A 22,726-nucleotide genomic window follows, 5' to 3' on the forward strand; every position below is an offset into this window, starting at 1 on the left:
TTCAAGTCACTGGCATTCAAAAATGCTCTTAAAATACTATGCAAATGCTAATTATTGTGATTTATGGAACAGGCAATTTTTTAGGAATTTACTATAGCCAGGCATTGTGCTAAGCACTTTACAAATATTAATCTCATTTGATCATCACAACAGTTCTAACAGAGAAGTGCCATTATGATCCTCATTTTTACAGTTGAGAAAATGGGGCAGATAGAAGTTTACTTTTCCAGGTTTACACTGCTAGTAAGTATCTGAGGCTAGATTTGAACTCACTAGTCTGCTCAAAACTCTTTAGACTCTTTGATTGTTTATCAGTTAGAGGTCCAACTCTCCAGCCTAGCATTGAAGGTGCTCTGCAGTGTTAGACCACTCTGTGTTTCCAGTTCTAAATCACATTGCTCCTGTCCATGTAACCTATTGCTGACAAATTGGAATGTCAAGCCTCTTTTATACATTACCTTTACTTTCCTAATTTTATGACTGTGCTTAGAGTATTTCTATTTCTAATACTTATTATATCCTATTTATCAGAGCAGCTTGGTGGTTTAGTGGATAGAACAATGGCCCTGGATCAGGAAGACCTGAGTTCAAAACCAATCTCAGATACTTGATACTTACTAGCTATGTGACTTCGGGCAAGTCACTTAACCCCATTTCCTTACAAAAATAAAAAATACTTTTAAAAATTCCTACTTCTTTAAAACACAAATCAAATACATACTAGATCTTAGGTAGGACATTAATAAACTGAAGAAGGTTTAGAAGAGAATAATCATGATGGTGAAGAAACTGACCATATAGCTCAGTTGAAGTATCTGAGGAACCTGATGAAGAAAAGACTGAGAGTTGTTGGGGGGGGGGGTGGCATTGGACATGACATCTGTCTCCAAATATGCAAAAGGGTTGACAAGGCAAAAAAAAAATAAAATAATGCATAGAAACTTCAAAGAAGCAAAATTTAGGCCTTAAATTATAAATATCTATCTATATATTTTTATATATTCTGCCAATTAGACCTATCCCAAAATGGCATCCGTCCCTCCCTGGGATATTCAAGCTGAAGCTAGAAAACCACTTCATTAGTATTTTTTTGAGGGAATTCTTCTTCATGCTTGGGTTGAATTATAAGAGTGATTTCCAAATTATTTTGATCATAGATCACTATCAGCAAGAAAAAATATTGAACACAAGCCTCCCATATAAGTATATTTACTACTTTATAAGCTATACATAAGCAATATTATATATTAATAATTATGTACACTAGTTATTTGTAAAACATACAAAGTAGATATTTAAAGGATAAAATAAAGATGAATAATATTTGTTACTGGAAGTCATTAGGGAACCACTGGTATTTATTGAGTTGGAGAGTGATATGATATTTGCATTTTAGAGAACATCACTTTTGCAGGTATGTTGAAGGTGAATTGGAGAGGAGAGAAACTTAAAGCAGTAAGTCCAACTAGGAGGCCACTACAATAGTTTAGGCATGAGGTAATGAAGAACTGGAGTGGTGACTGGGAACAAAGAAAGGAGACCAATATGAGAGATATGATAAAGGTAGAAATGACAAGTCATTTGGCAACCGATTAGAGATTTGAAGTAGAAAATAGAAGATGATATTGAGGTTTTGAACTTATGTAGATGAAAGAATAATGGTACCCTTGATAGTAATAGGAACATTTGGACTGTATTGAAGGAGGTGAATATAATACAATAAGATTCATGAAGACAACACAATCCATCTATGGCTGCTCATCCTGTACAGCTTATTCCGTCTTTACAACTCAAAATGAAAAGGGGATGGGGGAGGTGTAGAAACATAACTCTTACTCCTGATCACTTACTCTGAAGGCTTTCTCTGACACAGTCATAAATAAGGTGATTAACTGACAGGAAGTAGGTGTACTAGGGAGAAGGGAATTGGAGGGGGCCTCCTAATGGTTCATGTGCAGCTGCTACTTTGATCAATTGGACTATAACTGCCCGGAGAAGCCATCATTTATCTCAGAAGAAGGAAGTTGAGGCCCTTCACAAAAAGAAGGGGGTAGAATTGAGAAGTTTTGGGTCAATGTTATTGTTTTGGACACAAGTACCATAGGTGGTTATGGTTGTCAAAGGAAGAATGGCACCCACTTTTCCATCCTCTGATTAGTTTATGACATATCCCTTCAGGTCAGGCTAGGCTATAGTCTCCTCTTTGGAGACCACTGAATTAGAGAACCTCAGAACCCCTTCCAAAACTGAAATTTTGTCTGCTCTCCTCTATGGAGCTTTCATCATCTTTCCATTTAAAGTTGACCCTTCCCATCTTTGATTTCACCTAGAACCTTATTCATACCTCCCTTATTTGTATTATTTTTACTATTTCTTTTATATATTTATATATATGAAAATATAGTCACTCCTCATTTCAATCTTATTATGCTTTAAGTTTAATGGGGGAGGCAGGAAGCTCCGGTCATATCTCTTTAAAGTTCGTCTAACTTATTGTTCACAAACTTTACATATCTGCAAATTCCTTACTTTCTGACTTTATGCATAAATAGTGATTTCTACAACTCCTGAATGCCTTCAGGGAACCTGGTTCAGAGCAAGAAGAGTGAGTTGATATGTTAAAAAAAAAAAAACTCCATATGGCAAAGGGACAAAACAATGTGGATCTGGAAGTTAACACAGGGAGATCCATGGCAATCCAGGCTGAGCTCAAGGGGACCGAAGTGTTAAAATAATCAGACTTCATAACTTTGAAATTATGTGATTATGTGATTCTATAAATCATGAGAAAGTCAAATTGTTGGTGGGTATGCAAGAAGACCAGAGGCCAGAGTCATATCCAGAATCTGCAAGTATCCTGAGCAGCAGGAGAAAAAGTACCCAAAAGAATGGAGAATTAGAGATTAAACTGAAGGTCAACAACAATATACCAAGCAGGTCAGAAGAACTACATTCAAGCTGAGCTGATTAAAGAGTTGGTGCAATGTGCCACACTCAATGAGCTGAGCTTACCTTGAAGCCGGGACACAGCGGCTTAATCCTCCCCTGATTCCCTCCCCATTATTTCTTCAGCTATGCTGGTGTTGGACAGCTCTCATATGTATTGCCACTGGGGAGTAGAGATGGGGGAGTATGCTCCGGGAGTTAAAGACATCCATAAGGGAATTTCTATTTATTTTACTCAATGCATTCTGCCTCCCTCTCCTCATACTTCAAGGGAGAATGAAGTTTAAAATGTAGTAGAACAATAAAATAAACTAGACATTTATATTTTAGATCCTCTGATAGCCCCCTAATGTAAGGGAAACCTCAAAATATTGCAAGAATTTTCTTCTTCCTTAAAAATTAGGCAGGTCATTTTCAATAGCAACAAACTCCAAGGGATTATCCAAATGCTTTTGTTGTATGGGAATGTGATTATAGAAACATGGAATGTTTGTGTTGGAAAAGATACCAGAGGGCCATCGAGTCCAATTCGAATTTTCCAGATGAAGAAAATGAAATCCAGGAAGGTGAGGTCACTTATCTAACAGTCCAATAGTAAAAGTGGGACCAGGATTTGAACTCCTGAAAGACCTCTAGGACTCTTTTCACCAAATTACATTACAACCCTGTCATATCAAATCTGACTGATAATAATGTGGTGATTTACTAATGTTTTGTCATTTTTTTGTTGTTGAATAGAGATTTTCTTTCTATCAATTATAATAAAATTTGATCTATTGGAAGCCATTCACCTCAGTGTCACACCTCCCTTTCTTAGTGCTTCTTATGTGTGGAATTTCCTCCATTCACCTATTATAGTCTAATGCATCCTTTAAAGCTCAATTTAAAAGACTTCCTCCAGGAAATCTTTCCTGATGATGCCTCTGATCAATAAAAAGACCGCTGTAGCTTTGTCACCTTCGAAGATGCTTCCAGCCTTATGGTCACATCCTCTGATAGGGAACTTCTGTACCTAGTGCTTCTGTTGTCTCTAGGCTCCACTCCTAATTCTTCAGACTTTGTTTCCTTGCTAGATGTATATTTCTCTCTACCCCCTCCCATACTTTATAGTTTTCTTTTATATCTTATCTTTCTCCATTAGTGTGCAGACTCCTTAATGGCAAGGATTGTCCTTTTTTGCTTGTATTTTTATTTTCAATTTGTAGCACAGTGATTATGTAGTAAATATCGTGTTTAATAAATGCTTGATTTTGTTGTAATTAAAAATCTTCACCCTTGGATTTCGCATTGTGCAAATCATGTGATAATATGTATTACAATTATCTACAATAGCACTTTATCCCTCCACTAGACTATAAGTTCTATGAGGACAGGAGCTGTGTCTTAATGACATTTGGCATTTCTCTCTTCATGAAGAACACAATGCTTTGTATACAGAGTGTATTTATTAAATATTGTTGCTTGGTTCTATTTTTCTATAGACTGGGAAGTAAAGATTCAATTTAATTTATTAAATTTTTAATAAGATATATGCAAAGCACGGGCCTAGGCACAGAAATTAAATAAAGATCTTAGTCAGGTGAGGGGGAGCTGATGAAGGTCTTTTTTAGCAGGAAGAGGAGTTAATCTGGCAGTGGTATAAAGGACAGACAGACAAGAGGGCATGGGGTGCAAACCAATTCCCTTTTTCTCCTTGAATTTACCATGTGCAAAGTGGTTGTCATTTCATTTAGCATTTATTCCACTCTGTCAAGTCTGCTATCAGTGTGAGATAATGAACTGGCTCAATTAGACATCTGATGAAGTGAGATGAAAACATAACACTGGAGAACATTTCTGTTTTAAGAGAACATCACATGACAGCAGTTTAAAGGCTTAAAAAATAGTCCAAAGGAATGGAAGCCAGAAGAAGCTGTGATTAAATAGCCATTTGACAAGAGTGTTAAGTAGTGTTTGAGAAAAGGGAAGCAGAACTAAGACATTTGATTCTCTTGATAGGTAGCATAACCTAATGGAGGCAAGCGACTCAAATCTGCCTCAGACACTCACTGAGTGACTATGGGCAAGTCACTTAATCTCTCAGAGGTTTATTCTTCATTATTAATATAAGGCTAATAATAATGGAACTGCCAGGTTTACCAAACTGAGACTTGGGAAAGACCTAGCTTAACAAGGTCAGATTTCAGTTTGTCTGAGGCAACACTCATTCAGTGATTAAGGCTAGGTAAGTATTGAGCCTATAGATGGCCTAGTTTGCCCATATAGAAAAATAATCTAAAAGAGGAAGTCCCTCAGAGTTTCTGGGGAGAACAGAAACAATTGCTATTTGCATTCTGAATATAGAAATATGAATATTTCCATAGACTGTCTATGAGTAGCAAATTGATAAAACTTTTCTGATATCTCAGGGCTGTCTCTTGTGTCCAGTTCCAAATTATTAGAATCTAAATCCCAGATCTCACCTCTTGCTAACCCCAGCTCAAATCCTTTTGTGATTCTGGGTTTTGACTTCACTCAACACATTATCCCCCCTATAGCCTTTCAGGGTTATGGTCCCCTGCCTGGCTCTTGATGTGAGCCTGTCCTCACTTTCAACCTGGTAAAGGAATTATTTCCTCTAACTCTTCACATTAAGAAAGATGCTATCTAGAGCAGCTAGGTGGTGCAGTGGATAGAGCACCAACCCTGGAGTCAGGGGGGACCTGAGTTCAAATCCAGCCTCAGACACTTAATAATTACCTAGCTATGTGACCTTAAGCAAGTCACTTAACCCTATTGCCTGGCAGAAACAAAAAAAGAAAAAAAGAAAAAAGAAAGGTGCTATTAGCTTACCAATTACTGCTGAATCACATCACTGAGTAGACCTAAAGGGACATAGCCTAACAATGATTGTAAATTACCACTAAATATTCTGAAGTTATCCACACTCATTAAGAAAAACTAGAAAGACATCTCTGTGCTGCTAATATTCCAGGGAGCAAAGCAGTCAGGAGGGTTCTCAATTTCCTACCATATTGGACAGCCCAGAAAGCGGGATTGTCATAGGAGACAACACTGGATTCACAATGATCTCTGAATCTTAACTGAAAGAAATGAGCCATTTTGTGAAGGAAAGGATTTCATTCAGACCTCCTGTCTTTCCCTGCATAGCCCTCACAGTATCATTCTCCAGCTTATTTTCATAAACAAGGAGACTTGAACTTTAGTTCCAACTCTGCCACAAATGAACTAACTTAACCACTTTCCATCTCAGTTTTCTTAGCTGTATGATGAAACAACTCAACTTTAAATGAGCTCTATGATTCCTTCTGGGTCTATCATTCTGTGATCTTGGGTATCCGATTAGCAGATCCCTAAAATGTGTCCAGTTGCCCCAGAGTAGAAGAGGATTGGCTGGAGAAATGGTGAAAAGTTTTGACAAAATGAAGACAAGAAAATTAAAAGTACCTTAGTCTTTCAATAGCCAAAATATTAAAGGAACTAACCTGGAACTAATACAAAGTTGCATGAAAATTAAATATTAGCTCATATTTATAAAAAGTTTTACAATTTGTTTAGAAAGAACACTTTATCATTTGAACTTCATAGCAATCTTGTGAGGTAGATATTAATAATCCCATTTTACAGCTGAAAATACTGGGGATACAAAAGGTTGTGATTTTGCTGAAGGCAATTAATAAACAATATTAAAAGCTTTATTTAAGTAGTAGAGATTCAGAGACAAAAATGGAAAAGTCTCTGCCCTCAAGAAGCTTCTATTCCATAACTACTTGAGGAATATTTGGACCCAGGTCTTACTAACTCCATCAGTGAGCTAGCTATACACAATTTCTGTCATGAGCCTCTCAATTCTAATCAGTGTATTTGATGAAAGGATTTAAAAAAAGGAAACAAAATCATTTTTATAATTTAGTTTATGATTAAGGTTCCCTTGACCAACATTTCTTTTTTGCACAAAATGTTTAAACCATTCAATATGATGGCACGATACCTAGAGACCCATGTAGATTCAAAAGACGTGTGCATCAGTAATTGGGGCTTTTTCCTTATCTGCCTTGATTATCACTGTGCTTCCATTCCCAATAAACCATGAGCCAGATTGTTAAAACAACTTAAATCTCAGCATGTGGAGAGGGTGCCAACTATTCCTGACACTGGCTATGCATAAAAGCTGAATCTGAAATGGACTGGATTTCTACTCATACTTTTTAAAGGAAATTATTTCATTTTAAAGTCATATTGAGCTTACCACACATGAGCATTAAGTGGCTAGCTAGCTAGCTAAAAATAAAGATCAGATATGAAAATTATCCCAGTAAGTTCAATTTTCCCAAGAATGTGTCTAAATAAAAGATTTTAAACTGAAACAAGAAAACATGGTCTTAAAAATCCACCCCCTCCAACCTCGGGTACAATCTATTCACATGGACAAATAAATCATATGTGGCCTTTTTTGCTTACTAAGGTTTCAACAGAGAGTAAAATCAAGATATGAAAACAACATAAAATATTCATTGACTTCATTTTCCTTTCCTATGCTAAAAATGTTGAGAAAAGGAAGCAGAGCATAAATGGATAGAAAGAAGGACTAAGGCTGGGGGGGGGGGGTCAGGTGGGGGGAGTCAAGTGACTTTTTCTTCCTTGACTGCTTTAGATTCATAAGACAAAATCAGTCATTTACAAAATATGGAATGGAAGAGAATTTGGAAGCCATTTTGTACAATCCATTTCTAAACAAAAATATCTTCTCCAACCTACCTAGTCCTTACGTTGAAAAACCTCCAGAGAAAAGAAAATCTCTTATCTCCACTGCCCCCCTCAAAAAAAAACCTGCAACCCATGCCTCCTTTCTTTAATCTGACAAAAAGAGGAATAAACCTAGTTCAAGGAAGGGATCTCATAGCTCTTATAGGTAGGATTGCAGATGTGAAATATGTGAATTTTCAGAAAGAAAGACACTACCTTAGATAAATGGAACTTTATTCTCTAGGGAACAAAAGTTCTTACCTTTAAGAATTCCAGTTCAACTTCTCCTCTAGACAGGGGACCATGGCAACGATGCATTTTTGAGATCTCCAGTTGAACACAGGGTGCTGTCATTCTCTCAATCAAGCTTGCTGGAATATAGTCTTCAACCAAAAAATAATGTTTCCCCTCTGCCTACGGGCAATAAAATACAAAGGGAAAGGCTAATGATCAAAAATGTGTCAGAGAACTCTGAACGGAGTGAAAATAAAACAGTGGTTGGAAAAAATCCCCTATTTCATTCAACAGGACATCCTCAACCTAGCCCCAAGCCAGTTTTCTGAGGGATGTATAAAAGTGTCTACACAGACAGATGTTAAGGTTCATGCCAAGTCAAGTAAGATGATTAGTGGGCAAATGAGGGAGGACTAGCAAAGATATACATACCAATAAATCTTCTCCCTACATGGGTCAGCTAGGTAGAAAAATGGCTAAGGGTGCTGATCTTGGAGTCAGGCAGAACTGAGTTCAAATTTTAGCTTCAAATTCTTATTAACAGTATTAATTCAGACAAGTTGAAGAAACCTCTGTTTATTTCATTTTCTTTAACTCTTAAATGGGGATAATAACACCATATATTTGGTAGGATTGTTATAAGAATCAAATAGCACAGTGTTTGCTAAGAGGGACAGGGAAGAGGGATGTTCTGAACCTATGATTTCATAGAGAGAACAAGTTTCTAGAGGAGAGAAAAACCTCTCTATTAATTTGTGCAAATGCACAAAAGTTCTGCCACTTAGACTTTTAGGGATGTTAAGGTCATAAGTGGTTTGTACAGAATTACAAATACAGGCCATACCAGAGGTTGTACTTATACCTGAGATTTTTCTGACTCAACACTATCTAAAAAGCCATGCTACCTCTGGTCTTATACAAAGTAGGGGAAGATAGGTGGCCCAGTGGATAGAGCACTAGGTCTGAAGTCATCTTCCTGGGTTCAAAGCTAGCCTCAGTCACTTATTTGCTTAAAGGTCCCAGGCAAGTGATGTAACACTATTTACCTCAGTTTCCTCATCTGTAAAATAAGCTGGAGAAGAAAATGGCAAACCAGTATGTTTGCCAAGAAAATCCCAATTGAAATCATGAAGATACAGACAATAATGGGGGGGAAACTATTGAATAACAAATAAATGCTTGTTGAATGAATGAATATGAATATGAACAACTGAGTTCCTAGGGAGAATATTTGAAGCAGGCAAATGAATCCCAGACTGATATTTAGGAAGGTTGCAAGCCCACAAAGGGTCCAACTTCCTTTCTAATAGCTCATTCTTATTCTAATGGTTTCCATAAAGGCACTGATGTGATGGGCCTGTAGCCAGCCCATCTGTGCTGTGATCAGAAGAGTGGCTACAGCTAAGCAGCAAACACTGGAATGGCGCCACCCTTGAAAAGGAAAATACTAGTAATAGTAATTGCTCACGTTTCTATTGCATATGAGGGCTTACAAAACATTTTTTCTTCTTTAGCAGTCCTGTGAGGTAGGTGATATTTTGTTATGGGTTTCTATGGACTGAATAGGTTATAGAATGTTAAATTCAGAAATACCCTTCACCAAATGAAATCAGCAATTCTTAGGCAATTTAGAGTCAATAAATTTATAAAATGCAGTGGATATGCCAGGATCTATGCTAATGACTAGAGATTGAAAGAAAAGCAAACTAACAGTTCTTGCTCTCAGTGAACTCACAGATTAATAGAGAAGACCATACACAAACAAACACATATAAACTAGATAGATAGATAGATAGATAGATAGATAGATAGATAGATGGAAGGAAGAATGGATGCATGCATGGATGGATGGGAAGAGGAAAGAGCAAACAGAGAGAGAGAGAGAGAGAGAGAGAGAGATGATCAGGCATGGACCAAATTGGAAAAGGGAAGATATTGCTGTTAAAAACAATTGGAAAGACTTCTTCACATAATGCCTGGGTACAGAGTAGGCACCTAATAAATGTTTACTTATTGATTGTTGAAAGTGATTCTTTAGCTGGGATTTGTGGGAAGTCACGAAATGGAAACAGAAAGGGAAAGGGTTTGAGAGCCTGTTACTTTCCACCTTTCACCTGTTAGGCATCAAAACTATAATTCAACTGCAACTCTCCCCACTGCAAGTCCTATGCTCTTTGCATTAAACCTTTTTGCCTCTTCAAAACTCTGGAACCCCAGGCCTCAGCAAGAGCTCACATTTTCTCACTAGCCTGCATCTCAATGGCCACAGTTAAATGTGAAATGGTCAAGAGTTCCTGTTCTTTGCTTTTCCATGGCCTATCTCCCTAGCCTCAGGGTTATCATAAACAAAGAGATCAAGAGCTCTAAAGTTGAATTGTCCTCCAGTCATGCAGACACAGGTAGGATTGACCTAATTGCAACTGTCATTTGGGAAAGGCTAGATAGGAATTAAATTAGAATTTAGTATACAATAATGCCATCTGTGTTCTTCCTATCTCATGATGGAAATGACTGAAAAACTAAATAATACTTGGATGGGCTGCAATGGACTTTGGTTCAGGGTGGACCCAGCTGGATAAGGTCACAGATCCATCAAAGTACAAACTGTGTAATATAATGGAATGAACTCTGGATTTAGAAAAAGATAAACTGGGTTCAAATCCATGTTCCACAGCTATGTGACCTGTGACCTCAGACAACAAGTAACTCTCTCTCTCTCTCTCTCTCTCTCTCTCTCTCTCTCTCTCTCTCTCTGAGGCTCAATTACTTTGTTTTTAAAATGACACAGTGGGTCTTAAATTAGGGGTTCTTAGTCTTCTGTGTTGTGGACCCCTTTGGCGATATAGTAAGACCTATAGGTCCTCTTTAAAAATATTATTTTTAAATCAACAGATAGAATGCATAGGATTATAAAGGAAATTAATAAATAATGTCACAGACCCCCAAGGTTAATGACACTTGGACAAGATCATTTTTAAACTCTTCAAGTCTAAATCTATGATCTCAAATAGAATTTCAGGTGGAATCTTTATTATAGACTGCTTTGTCATAGATACAGGACTTCAGAGTCAGGTTTTTCTATTTTTAGTAACCCACTCCACCACCACCTAGAGCATCCAGGTCAGTGATGCAAAGTCAGAAAGCACTCAGAAAATCTTGCAGAATGAATGCATGAATAAATATAGAATTATCAGTCATGCCTCTGGACTATAGTTCCCAAACTCCACTTGTAAGGCTAATGCACCAAGCTGTAATAACATCTCATCATTGCAATATATACGTTCCTCCAGAATGTCTTTCCGGAGCTGGAGATAAAATTGATGTCTTGTAAGACTGTGCCTAGAAAAAAAAAAAAACAAAGAAAAGAGCAAATAAAATTATCAGATACAGCAAGAGGTCGAAGAAAGAAAATGCAAAAGCTGGTCTATAAAGGTATGATTTTAGTCATTTAGGAAAACTCCCCCTACCAATACAAGCTGTCCCCTTCTTTGTAACTTATAGTCTTAAAGAGAGTTGTTTAGAATACAAAAAAAAATGATTCACCCAGGACTACATAGCCAATATATGTCAAAAACAAGACTGGAACTCAGATCTTTCTAAGATCAACTCTCTATCTACCACACCATGGCTAGCATAGAAGGACAAAGTTAAAAGAACCTATCTCTTCCACTTATAAAAGGTGAAAGCCTATGCAAGAATGCATAATCAAAGTCTACAAATCTAATTCAATTTAACATTTACTTTTATAATGCTTTGATCTCCTCTATCTGAATTTTCTTTCCAGATCTGAAGAAATCTTTTCCACCTCTGGAATGTACCATTACCCCTTCCATTGATCTTTTAGATTCCTCCTCTTCCTTCAGGTCTCTATTCAGATACCATTCCCTCTGGGAAGCATTTCCTGACTTCCCCAGTGACTAAAGGGGAGCCCCACGTCAAATTTATTTGTATCATATTTAATCGTGTGTAAGATTGATGACACATGAGTTTTGGGCTCATGATAGCTTAAAGCAATCATCCACTTCAAAGGAATGAGTAAAAAGATCATGGACTCACTGGATAAGGTGAAAGTGGTTGACAAAGAATTTTATTCTCAGAAAGAGTGTAAAGTTAACAATGGAGGTTTTCTTCTTGGATCTGTCATTCCAATCTTCTGGTGCCACTTCATACAACTTGGTTTCCTCATCCAAGAAAAAGAACTCTTTTCCTGAAATGGAAAAACTTAGTGATTGGAGGCAGCTAAATGGCGTGGCAAATGAAGTTTTGAATTCTGAAGCAAGAATGCCTCAAATCCTGCTTCAACATTTACTAACTATGTGACCCTGGGCAAATTGTTTAACTTCTCTCAGTCTCAAATCATCATCTGTAAAATAATATCACCTACTATATAGGGTTGTTGTGAAGATCAAAAGATAGAATAGATGTAAAGGGATTTGTAAATTTTTAACTGCTATATGAATGTTAATGATTATGATTGTATGAACAGAAGTGATTGTCAGAATGAATATATCCAACCAAACTCATGCCTACTAGAAGGGCTCAAATTACATATATGAATCTCTAAGAAGTCAGTCCCCATATCCAGGTTCTATATTAAGATTTAACATGTATATTGAGATCCTTATTTCTATGGAAAAGAAAGATAGAAAGGAATTCAGGAAGGGAAGGAAGGAAGGAATGAAAGAAGGAAGGAAGGAAGGAAGGAAGGAAGGAAGGAAGGAAGGAAGGAAGGAAGGAAGGAAGGAAGGAAGGAAGGAAGGAGGGAGGGAGGGAAGGAAAGATTTGTTAAGCACTTACCATTTGCCAGACATATGGGCAACTAGCTGACACAGTGAATAGAGCACCGAGTTTGGAATCAGGAAGACTCATCTTCTTGAGTTCAAATCTGACTTCAGATACTTAACAGCTATATGACCCTAGGTAAGTTACTTAACCCTATTTGTCTTGGTTGCCTTATCTATAAAATGAGCTGGAGAATGAAATTGCAAACTACTCCAGGATCTATGCCAAGAAAAAACCAAAAAGGATCCTAGAGTTGGACACAATTGGAAAATGCTAGGCACTATGCTAAGCACTTTAGAAATATTAACTTACTTGAGAAAATATTTGTAAAGAGATATGTGGATAAAAAAACTAGGACAAGGAAGAGTAATATAATTTTTTTTATTTTTTTAGGTTTTTGCAAGGCAAATGGGGTTAAGTGGCTTGCCCAAGGCCACACAGCTAGGGAATCATTAAGTGTCTGAGGTCAAATTTGAACCCAGGTCCTCCTGACTCCAGGGCCAGGGCTTTATCCACTGCGCCACCTAGCGGCCCCTGTAATTGTTTTTTAAAACCTGTATTTAGGGGCAGCTCGGTGGTACAGTGGATAGAGCACTGGCCTGGAGTCAGGAGGACCTGAGTTCAAATCAGCCTCAGACACTTGATAATTACCTAGCTGTGTGAATTTGGGCAAGCCACTTAACCTCATTGCCTTGCCAAAAAAAATAAATCCTGTATTTCTACCTAGTTTTCTAAAACAGTTTTAGGCTTAGTATAAGTATAGAAAGACAGGACTTTTATGTTAGGCAGAGTAGACAAAAGAGAATCAGTGCTGATTCTGGTAGCAGTGCTTAATAAAGAGAAAGAATTCCCTAATAATTTGGGAAATTAAAAACTAGGAGCGGCTAGAGTAGGAGATAGTGAGTACTGAAGACATTTAAACAGAGAATAGAGAATATGTCAGATATGAGAATGGGCCAGATGACCTTTAAGGTCCCTTGCATGCTAAGATTCTATAATACTATGAAAGGAAAATAATTAAGGAAGGAATTAGAAAGTGATCTCAAATTCCTAGCTGTTCTTCAGATCCATTGGTGAATGCTGGAAGGAAAACAGAGTAGTCTTAGTAAGCTGGTAGAGTTCCTGCCAAGATGACTGCCTGAATGTGAAACAGGCTGCCCAGCTCCTTCCTGGGCACTCTAACAAAACCCTGAAGGTCACAACAGATTGAATAAGATCAAGAAATCCAATTAGGAACTATTCCAACCCAGACGGCAGAAAAGGTCAGCTGCTTCCCTACCCCGGAAAATCTAGCTCCAGGACAAGTTAACCTCTCATTGTGAACAGAAATAACCAAGGCCACATGTAGCCTTCAAGGTTCTGGGATTAAATATCAAGAGTAAAGGGGTCAGGGCAGCTAGGTGGCCCAGTGGATAGAGCACCAGCCCTGGGCCCTGGAGTCAGGAGGACCTGAGTTCAAATCCGACCTCAGACACTTAATAATGACCTAGCTGTGTGGCCTTGGGCAAGCCACTTAACCCCATTGCCTTGCAAAAACCTAAAAAAAAAAAAAGAGTAAAGGGGTGGCCTGAGAGTCCTAATCAGAAAGTGTTAATGTGATCAGAAAGTCACAAGGCAAAAATCTTGTAAACTCCAGAGAGTGGTAGCAGACAGGGACCAGCAGGATATGGAACCAGTCCTGAAACCTAGACAGTCAAGCTCCCTTACTCTACCCTAAGACACCAGAGAGGACCCTGATGATTTTGGTCTCTGAACCTCAAAGATCCATGAAGCAAACCCTGGGAGGTGAAGTAACCATGAGAAGTCAGGGAATGACCAAAACAGAGTTGACCATTTTACCCAAGAATATAGCAAGATCAGAGTTTGGCTCTAGCACAAAGCCACATTTCAGAGACTAGAGCTGTAGAAACGAGTAACTTTTTTTTTTGGCAAGGCAATGGGGTTAAGTGACTTGCCCAAGGTCACACAGCTAGGTAATTATTAAACGTCTGAGTTCAGAGTTGAACTCAAGTACTCCTGACTCCAGGGTTGGTGTTCTATCCACTGTACCACCTAGCCACCCCCCTAGAGATGAGTAAATTAAAAGAAATGCCACCTGGTGTAAAAAAAATTATTAAAAATCTAACCCTATAACAATGGAAAGAAGAAATTCAAAGGAGAAAATGATTTTACATACCCAGAAAATTCAAAAAGGGAAGGGGAATGAAATAAAAGGAAAAATTTGGAAAAAGAATAAGTAACTTAAGAGGTACCTAAGAAATAAAAGTACCTAAGAAATAAAATCCCTGAAAACTAGAATAGTTGAAACCAAAATCAATGGTTCCATGAAACAACCAAAAAATAGCAGAAAAAATAATCAAAAATTAAAAATAAAAAAATTATTGTAATATTTTTGACAAAATAAACTGAAAAGAAAAATTGGGTAAGGAGAGACTACTCAAGAATCATCAGGATTCCTGAAAATCATGTTTTTTAAAAAAACCTTGAACACTATATTTCAAGAAATCTTAAGTGAAAATTCTTCATATCTATTAGAACCAGAGAGAAAAATAGAAATAAAAAGAATACTGTGGCCACCTCCTAAAATGAACTCCAAAAAGTAAAGTCCTAGACTGTCAGAGCCAAAATTCAGAGCTCCTATATCAAAGAAAAAATATTAAGTATATCCGAAGAATTCAAGGACCTAGTCAAGGAACTACAGTTAAAATTATGCAAGATAGGGGTGGCTAGGTGGTACAGTGCATAGAGCACTGACCCTGGAGTCAGGAGTACCTGAGTTCAAATTTGACCTCAGGCACTTAATAATTACCTGTGTGGCCCTGGGCAAGCCACTTAACCCCACTTGCCTTGCAAAAAACCTTTAAAAAAATTATGCAAGATATACCAGGTACTATTAAAAAAAATGAGATCTTGGGATACTATATTCCAACAGATAAAAACTATAAGACCAAAAGCACCAAAACTATAGCATTTTAGAATACTGTATTTCCCCATGCATAAAAAAACCCTTTTTTGAAAAACTGAGGGTCTAAAAACTGGAAGTATCATATGGTGGTTGTAGATTTTTTTACTTGCATTTCCCACTTTTTCACTCTTGTCTTTGTGCTCATTCTTTCCCATTTGTTACAGGCATATTAGGTGACATTTTGCCACGTTCTGCCCCAGACATGACTGGGAAAAGATTTTTGGACAGGCTTTAAGTTTAAAGTGATCCAGTTTGCAAAAGTGAATGGATATCATTCTACTGAATATCAGCTTGGTCCTCCTCCAATCCAAGACTGGCTCCAGGAAGAAGAAACCTGACTAAAAATGCCACAGCAGAAGGAAGCCAAGAGAGGCAAATCAGTCAAATGGCTTGAGTTAGAGAGGGAATTGAAGAGATGGACTGAAGAGCAAAGGGCAAGTAGAATTCCTGTGTCCACAAAGATGGTTCAGCAGGAGGCAAGAAGAATTGTGATGATAAAGAAATGACTGATTTCAAAGGAGGATACAATTGGTGCTTCAGGTTCATGAAATGGAATGGACTAAGAATGTATTCATGCACCAGACTTGCCCAGAGAGTGCTTGTGGTCAACCACAGACCAGAGCCCAGGCAGGAGAGCAGTCAGAGTCTCTCCCAAGACAAGGATTCATTATCAAACACAGATAAGGACGAGCTCATGGATGGGAGTTTTGAACAGTGATGAGGAGCTGTATGAATTTTATGAGAAATAAAACTTGAGTTTAATAACTTTATGTAATACAATTTTCAAATTTTGGGCCCCAAAATTAAAGTGCATCTTATACATGGGGAAATATAGTATTCTAAAAAAAACTAAGTACAATCCTATGAGGGAAAAATTGGATCTTTAATGGAATAGAGGACATAGAAATTTTCTGATTAAAAGTCCAAAGTCAAATAGGAACTTTGAAAATTCAAGAGAAACTAAGAAAGAAGAAATATATTTGAACAATTAAAAATAGCTGTATGATGATGCGTGTTGTCATTCTAGCTTGGGAGAGAAGAAAAAGTGTATATCAGTACCTAATTATGAAAGGGTATTGTGGGTCCTAAGTAAAAATAGAGGTCCTAAGTAAGAGGGTACAGAATTGATTATTTTTAAGGATTTCAAAAGAGGAAAAAGAGAGTAGCACTGTGTAAAAAAAGAAAAAGGAAATAGAACTTGTTGCTTCTCACAACTGAACACATTAGAAAAATATGTAAACATGGAAGAAAGTGTAGGGAGAGTATCAGATGAACTTCATTCTGATCTAAATGGACAGAAGACTATCATACACATACACACACACACACAAACACCAATTTATGGAGAAATTAGTTTAATGTCAAACTCAACAGAGAAATAAGGGAGTTGGCTGAGAGGAAGCTATTAAGATTAATGAAAATTCTGGGGAGAAAATAGTCACAAGCAAATTAACTTCCTAAATCTGAAGGGGGAATCAGTATTTTATACTCTAGATATTTAAGAACTAGATCTAAGGGGGTACCTTAGATTGTCTCTTAGACCAGGGCTAACCAACCTTACTTTTTAAAGTTTTAATTGAAACAATAGACAACATGTTTTGATTTGCCATTTTAGTGAGAGCTTTTAGTAGTTCAGTTTTGTTTATGAAACCATTTAGTAAGCCCACAGGGGGCCACATAAAATCTCAGCAGGCCACATTTTGGACAACCCTATCTTAGACCATTAGGAAATGGCTAAATGAATGGTAGTATGAATGAAATATTGCAAAAAATATTATAATTTAAGGTAATGTAAGAAAAGCTAAAATTTCAGAAAATTATGATTAATATGAGTTGATATAGAGTGAAATGTGCAGAACAAGAACACCTTTATATATACAGCATATAAAGAAAAACTTTAGCAGATTTAAAAACTTCAATAAGTTTGTGTCTGATGAACTCTGTGTCCAGAGGATCATTGATGATGTATGTTACCCACCTCCAGATTGAGGAGGGATAGATTCCAAATGCAGCTATATATTTTTTAAATATGGATATGGTAGGTATCCATTCTGTTTGAAGAATTTTCTCATTAGCAAAAAGGTTTTTTCCCATTCTTACTTTTGGTTAATTGGATGGGGGAGAGAGTGGTTAGCAATAGAGATATCAAAAAAAAGGGTCATTGAAACATTTTTAGTGCTCAAAAAAGAACAGAAGCAAGTTCAAAAGGAACCACAGTCAACCAGAACCTTTTGAAAAAAAATGTATAGAATTTATGTCACATTTTTAAGCAAGTGGTATAAAATTGAGATTTATAGCTTCATAAAGAAACTTTTCTTCTATGTTCAGCTTCAAGTATGAAAGTATTCTTTTCTCCTAGTGTTTAAGTTCAGAATTAAAATAATTTCTTGTAGGGGGTGGCTAGGTGGCCTTGGAGTCAGGAGTACCTGAGTTCAAATCCGACCTCAGACACCTAATAATGACCTAGCTGTGTGGCCTTGGGCAAGCCACTTAACCCCCATTGCCTTGCAAAAACTAAAAAAATAAATAAATAAATAAATAAAAATAATTTCTTGTAAATAAAAGTTCCTCAGATTTAAGATAGAGGTAAAGTGACTAAGGACAAGAGTTTGTAGAACCTCCTACTCCCTTAATTTATTAGTCCTAAGGAGATTAATTAGACTCTTGATACTTTAGAAGTATTCAATAAAATCTAATCACATCCCTGTCCAAGAGCCTAGACCATCTTTAGAGTCAAGTCAACTCAACAGAATTATTTACTATCTATGCACCAAACTCTTTCCTGGAGGCTAAGGCTTTGAAGCCACTAAATGAAAACAGTCCCTACCTTCAATGAGCTTGCATTCTACTGGATCCCACAACTCTCCTTTAGTCTTATATTTATATTTTGATGGGAATGTTCAGCTTCTCTAACTTGTAAATCTTACAATATAGGAAGCCTTGAGCATTGCCCTGAAATAACTATCCTCTTCCACACTCAGGGAAGGATTAACACTTCATTATAACACTTACATCATGGCTCTCACACAAAGAACTTAACACTTGAAAATACTGACCCCATTTTTTTTAATGGGGAAAGTGAACTACAGAGGTTTTTAAGTGATTTTCCAGTGACTCATCAAATTAGAAAGAAAAAATCCAGCCAACCAGGATCCTAGTCACCTATATATGTTACTGAATATATCACCAGCTGGCTACCACTAAGAAGGAAGCTGAAATTTCTTTTTTTTATAAATTTCTTTTTTAAAAAAATTATTTTTAGTTTTCATCTTTTTTTGTTTAATTTATCTTATACTATAGAAAAGACTTACCTTTCTGGCAAGCTAAGCCAAAGTAGATGTGCTCCACTAAGTTGGCATAGGTCCTAACCAAATTAAAGACATCTTGTGCCTTGGATTTGATGTCACATTTCACTTCTAGACACTGCCCATTCAGCAGAACTACATAGAGTTCTCGTTGAGACAAATATGATTTCCCCTTTTTTGTCTGGAATGAGAAGAAAAAAATGCATGAATGCCAGATCACTGTCAGTGCAATATCTCTCTATAGCATATTCAAATTTGCAGCATGGACTCCATTTCCACAGATGTGCTATAAAAGCAGCTCCAATGGAAACCTTCCTCATGCAGAAATCCCCATTAAAATCCTCAGTGTATCTTCCCTGTCCATCTCCCTGTTGAGGCTTTCAAGGGACCATCATTAATTATTCATTGCTTTTTCAGTGTTGTCAATCAATCTAATGCTGCTCACTGAGGTTCACAACTTGGAGATAATGATAATGAATTCCATACTACCCATCTCAACTCAGCTCTCCCTAACATGAGGAATCCATGAATAGTCATGGAAAAGAGATAAGGGGATTAATTAGAATCTTGAAATTGCATAGCACAGCCAAACTCGATGTCATTTATCAGCAGGTGAAAGATTTATTATGAAACTATTTCTGATTTCTTGAGCTTCCCTCAGGTTATGAACACAGAGTAGTGTAAAATGCTGGGAATAAATGGTCTAAACCAAAGCCCAAACCATCTTCCTGGATAAATTGGCCACCAACAGAGCAGTGCAGACAAAGGAAGACATGTACCCAATAAGGCAGTGCAGAAACAATAAATAGATGGTTGTGGAGAAGTGAAAGTCAACCTTTCACTCTGCTCCTGATGAGTTGAAATAAATGCCATCATGATGTATGGGATAAAGAGACTGAACCTGGAATAAAGGAAGTAGGGGTTCAAGTCCCAACCTGTGACATTCACTAGCTGTGTGACCATGATTAAGTAATTCATACACACTGAGCCTTAGTTTTCTCACTAGTAAAATGGTAATGATGAAACTATGTAACTAATCTTTAGGGTTATTATAAAACATAAATAAGAGAATATAAATAGTGAATGCAGTGCTTTGGTGTTTATTAAGCTCAGAGTAAAAAAAATAATGTTAAAAGTCTGTTATCACTATGAGGGGGGCCATCAGGTGATGTATTGGGAAACTAGAAAGGCCCCTCTTCTAACTTCAAAAAAATAACTTTCATCTCCCAGGTTGATACCTGAAGTTCTCTTCCCTAAGAACAGCAGCTTCACTCTACAGGTAGAAGAAACTACTCAATCTACAAGTATTTTATAAGGTACTTATTATATCAGCCACTCAATAAAACACTGAGGACACAAATTTTCCAATCCCTGCTTTCAATAAATGAACATTCTATGACAGGAATGTGAATGCCCTTGAAAGGGGTGGATTTAAATTCATATAGAAGTGCAAATAAATGACTGATGACAGATCCTTTCTTGAAATTGCTTTTAATTTAGGGATTGAGAGAAGACACTAAGCACTGAACAGGTGAAGGAAAGTAGTGAAGGAGATTGGTGCAGATGAGCAAAAAATATGCAGAAAGAAGAAGCTGGGGGATTTAAAAAAATGACAAATTTTGCCTTTCCAATTTTGTCTAGTTCCATCCTTAAAGATTAAATATTGCAAGAAAGAAATCAAGCATTTGGAAATAAGCATAGGATGCAGAAGCTCAGTTTCCAAATGGTAATAGTGATATTTTCACCTTGTTCTTTCTGTGGAGCCTGAAAAAATGAAAAATTGGTGAATATACTTAAATAAGCAGAGGTCCAGTTCACCCATTTATTTCTGGGGACATTATTTTTCAAGAAGTGATTAGAACCAGAAGAATATCTACATGGATGTTCATTCTTAAAAGCATCACTGAGTTACTACTATGTGCATCAGATCTAGGATACATAGGTAGCAAGACTTGCAAAATATGATTACACAAGGAACTGGTGAAAAGAAGAATCTTGATAGCTGCCCAGAAAAATACTTGGCGCAAAATCCAGGAAAGCATTGGAACAAAAGGAAGTTGCTTTCAAATATCTCCTTCTAGATGCACAATGTAGCTTAATAGAAATGGACACTTTCAGAGTGTATATTCTTAAAGAATGAAAACTACATTTACTTTAATGTTGTTTAACTGGTGTGGATTGCTGTTTCCTCTTCTAGCTCATTTTGCAGATGAGGTGAACAAGGTTAAAGTGACTTATCCAGGGTCACATGGTTACATGGTGTTGAGACCAGATTTGAACTCAAAAAGATGAGTCCACCTAACTCCTAGTCCCTGATCTATCCACCATACCACTAAGTATTTATTATGTACTTAACACCATATTAAATTTATTAAATTGAACATACAAAATCAAAAGACAGTCCTTAATCTCAAGATTATGCAAAAATCAAGGAAGACAATGGAAAATGATGACCAAGAAAAGGTTTTAGTCTGGGAAGTCAGAAATATAGTGAGATAATAGGGTATTCAATTGTCACTTCCTTAATAGAGACATTGGTAATGACTGGATTATAATTTTCAAATCAAAAGGTGGAAAGAGAGTATGGAGGCTACAGAAATTGGCAAGGGCAAAATATGATTCTCAAGGCACAAGCTTAGAACTAAGTGGTTCTGCTTCTACATGGTCTGATCTCTAAGAATGCTGGTGGACTTGGGGTCAGACATGAGTTAAATATGACTTCAGATATCTATTAACTATGTGAACTTGGACAAATCACAACTTTTCCCAGTCCCAATTTCCTCAACTGTAAAATGTGGATAATAAATAGTAACTACTTCACAATGTTCTTGTGAGGATCAAAGAAGATTTATTTGTCCAACACATTGCAAACTATAAGGAGCGATAGAAATGGTATAATTACTGTTGTTACTAATAATATAATTGTCTCTAAATGCTGGGCACTGTTATTATCATCATTATTATGATTATTGGTTTACTATATAAATTTTAGTCATTATTGTTGTTATTATTAATATTATTGTTGGTGAACTATTTAAATGCTCATTTCAATGGATATTATTAATTTTATTATTACTGATTTGGATTGTGAATCAATAGTCATGGTTGGACAGAAAATACTCCACCAGGATGAAGAAATATGGACAGAGGAAGGTCTTGGTAAGTAGATTCAGAGAGGCCACCAAACCTGTAGGTATTCATCTCATTATGGGGCTATACTTGCTTTCCCCATATCCCTGGACTTCTTGCCTCTAGAAAGGCGGGACAAATGGTGTTTACATCTCTGTCTACAGAGGAAACATACTGAGGACAAAAATGAGGCATCTCATCCACAGAAAAAAATTCCAGGGCACTTCACAGAGAAATTCACCAAAGAAAGTATTCCCCAGGAGCCCCAAATTACTATTACCAGAACACCCTATGTGGGAGATTCTTTCTACCTCTCCTATATTAACACATCTAATTATATTGTCCTTCATATGGAAGAAGGATGGAAAACTGATACAATAGCTCCAGTGGCTTTGGGCTGGGAAAGCCTTTGTCTAGATGGTCCATGATTATTTACTGACCCTGCAGATGTGGGGTCTGCCTGCACCACCCTAAATGCTGCTACCAAACTACACAAGCAAAAATATAAGTCTCATCAAAATCACTGACTCTGGGACAATGGGAGTATGACCACAGTAAAACCTTGTGAGGTCCAGATAGCCAGCTTGCCACCATCACAGAGCAGATGGAAAATGTAAAG

General features: G+C 37.0%; 1 protein-coding gene across 2 annotated transcripts in view; it reads right to left on the bottom strand.

Moving 5' to 3' along the window:
- Positions 1-22,726, bottom strand: part of LOC141521015 (tyrosine-protein phosphatase non-receptor type 20-like) — a 292,732-nt gene that overhangs the window by 222,239 nt on the left and 47,767 nt on the right. For both annotated transcript variants that reach the window (XM_074233097.1, XM_074233089.1), the window contains exons 10-13: positions 18,985-19,159; positions 11,983-12,133; positions 11,127-11,265; positions 7,954-8,106 (exon numbers count right to left, since the gene is read on the bottom strand). In XM_074233097.1, coding sequence (XP_074089198.1) covers positions 7,954-8,106; positions 11,127-11,265; positions 11,983-12,133; positions 18,985-19,159 — 618 coding nt within the window. The remainder of the gene's footprint in view (positions 1-7,953; positions 8,107-11,126; positions 11,266-11,982; positions 12,134-18,984; positions 19,160-22,726) is intronic.

The sequence above is a fragment of the Macrotis lagotis genome, chromosome 4, assembly GCF_037893015.1.
Source record: "Macrotis lagotis isolate mMagLag1 chromosome 4, bilby.v1.9.chrom.fasta, whole genome shotgun sequence".
NCBI classification, from domain to species: domain Eukaryota; kingdom Metazoa; phylum Chordata; class Mammalia; order Peramelemorphia; family Peramelidae; genus Macrotis; species Macrotis lagotis.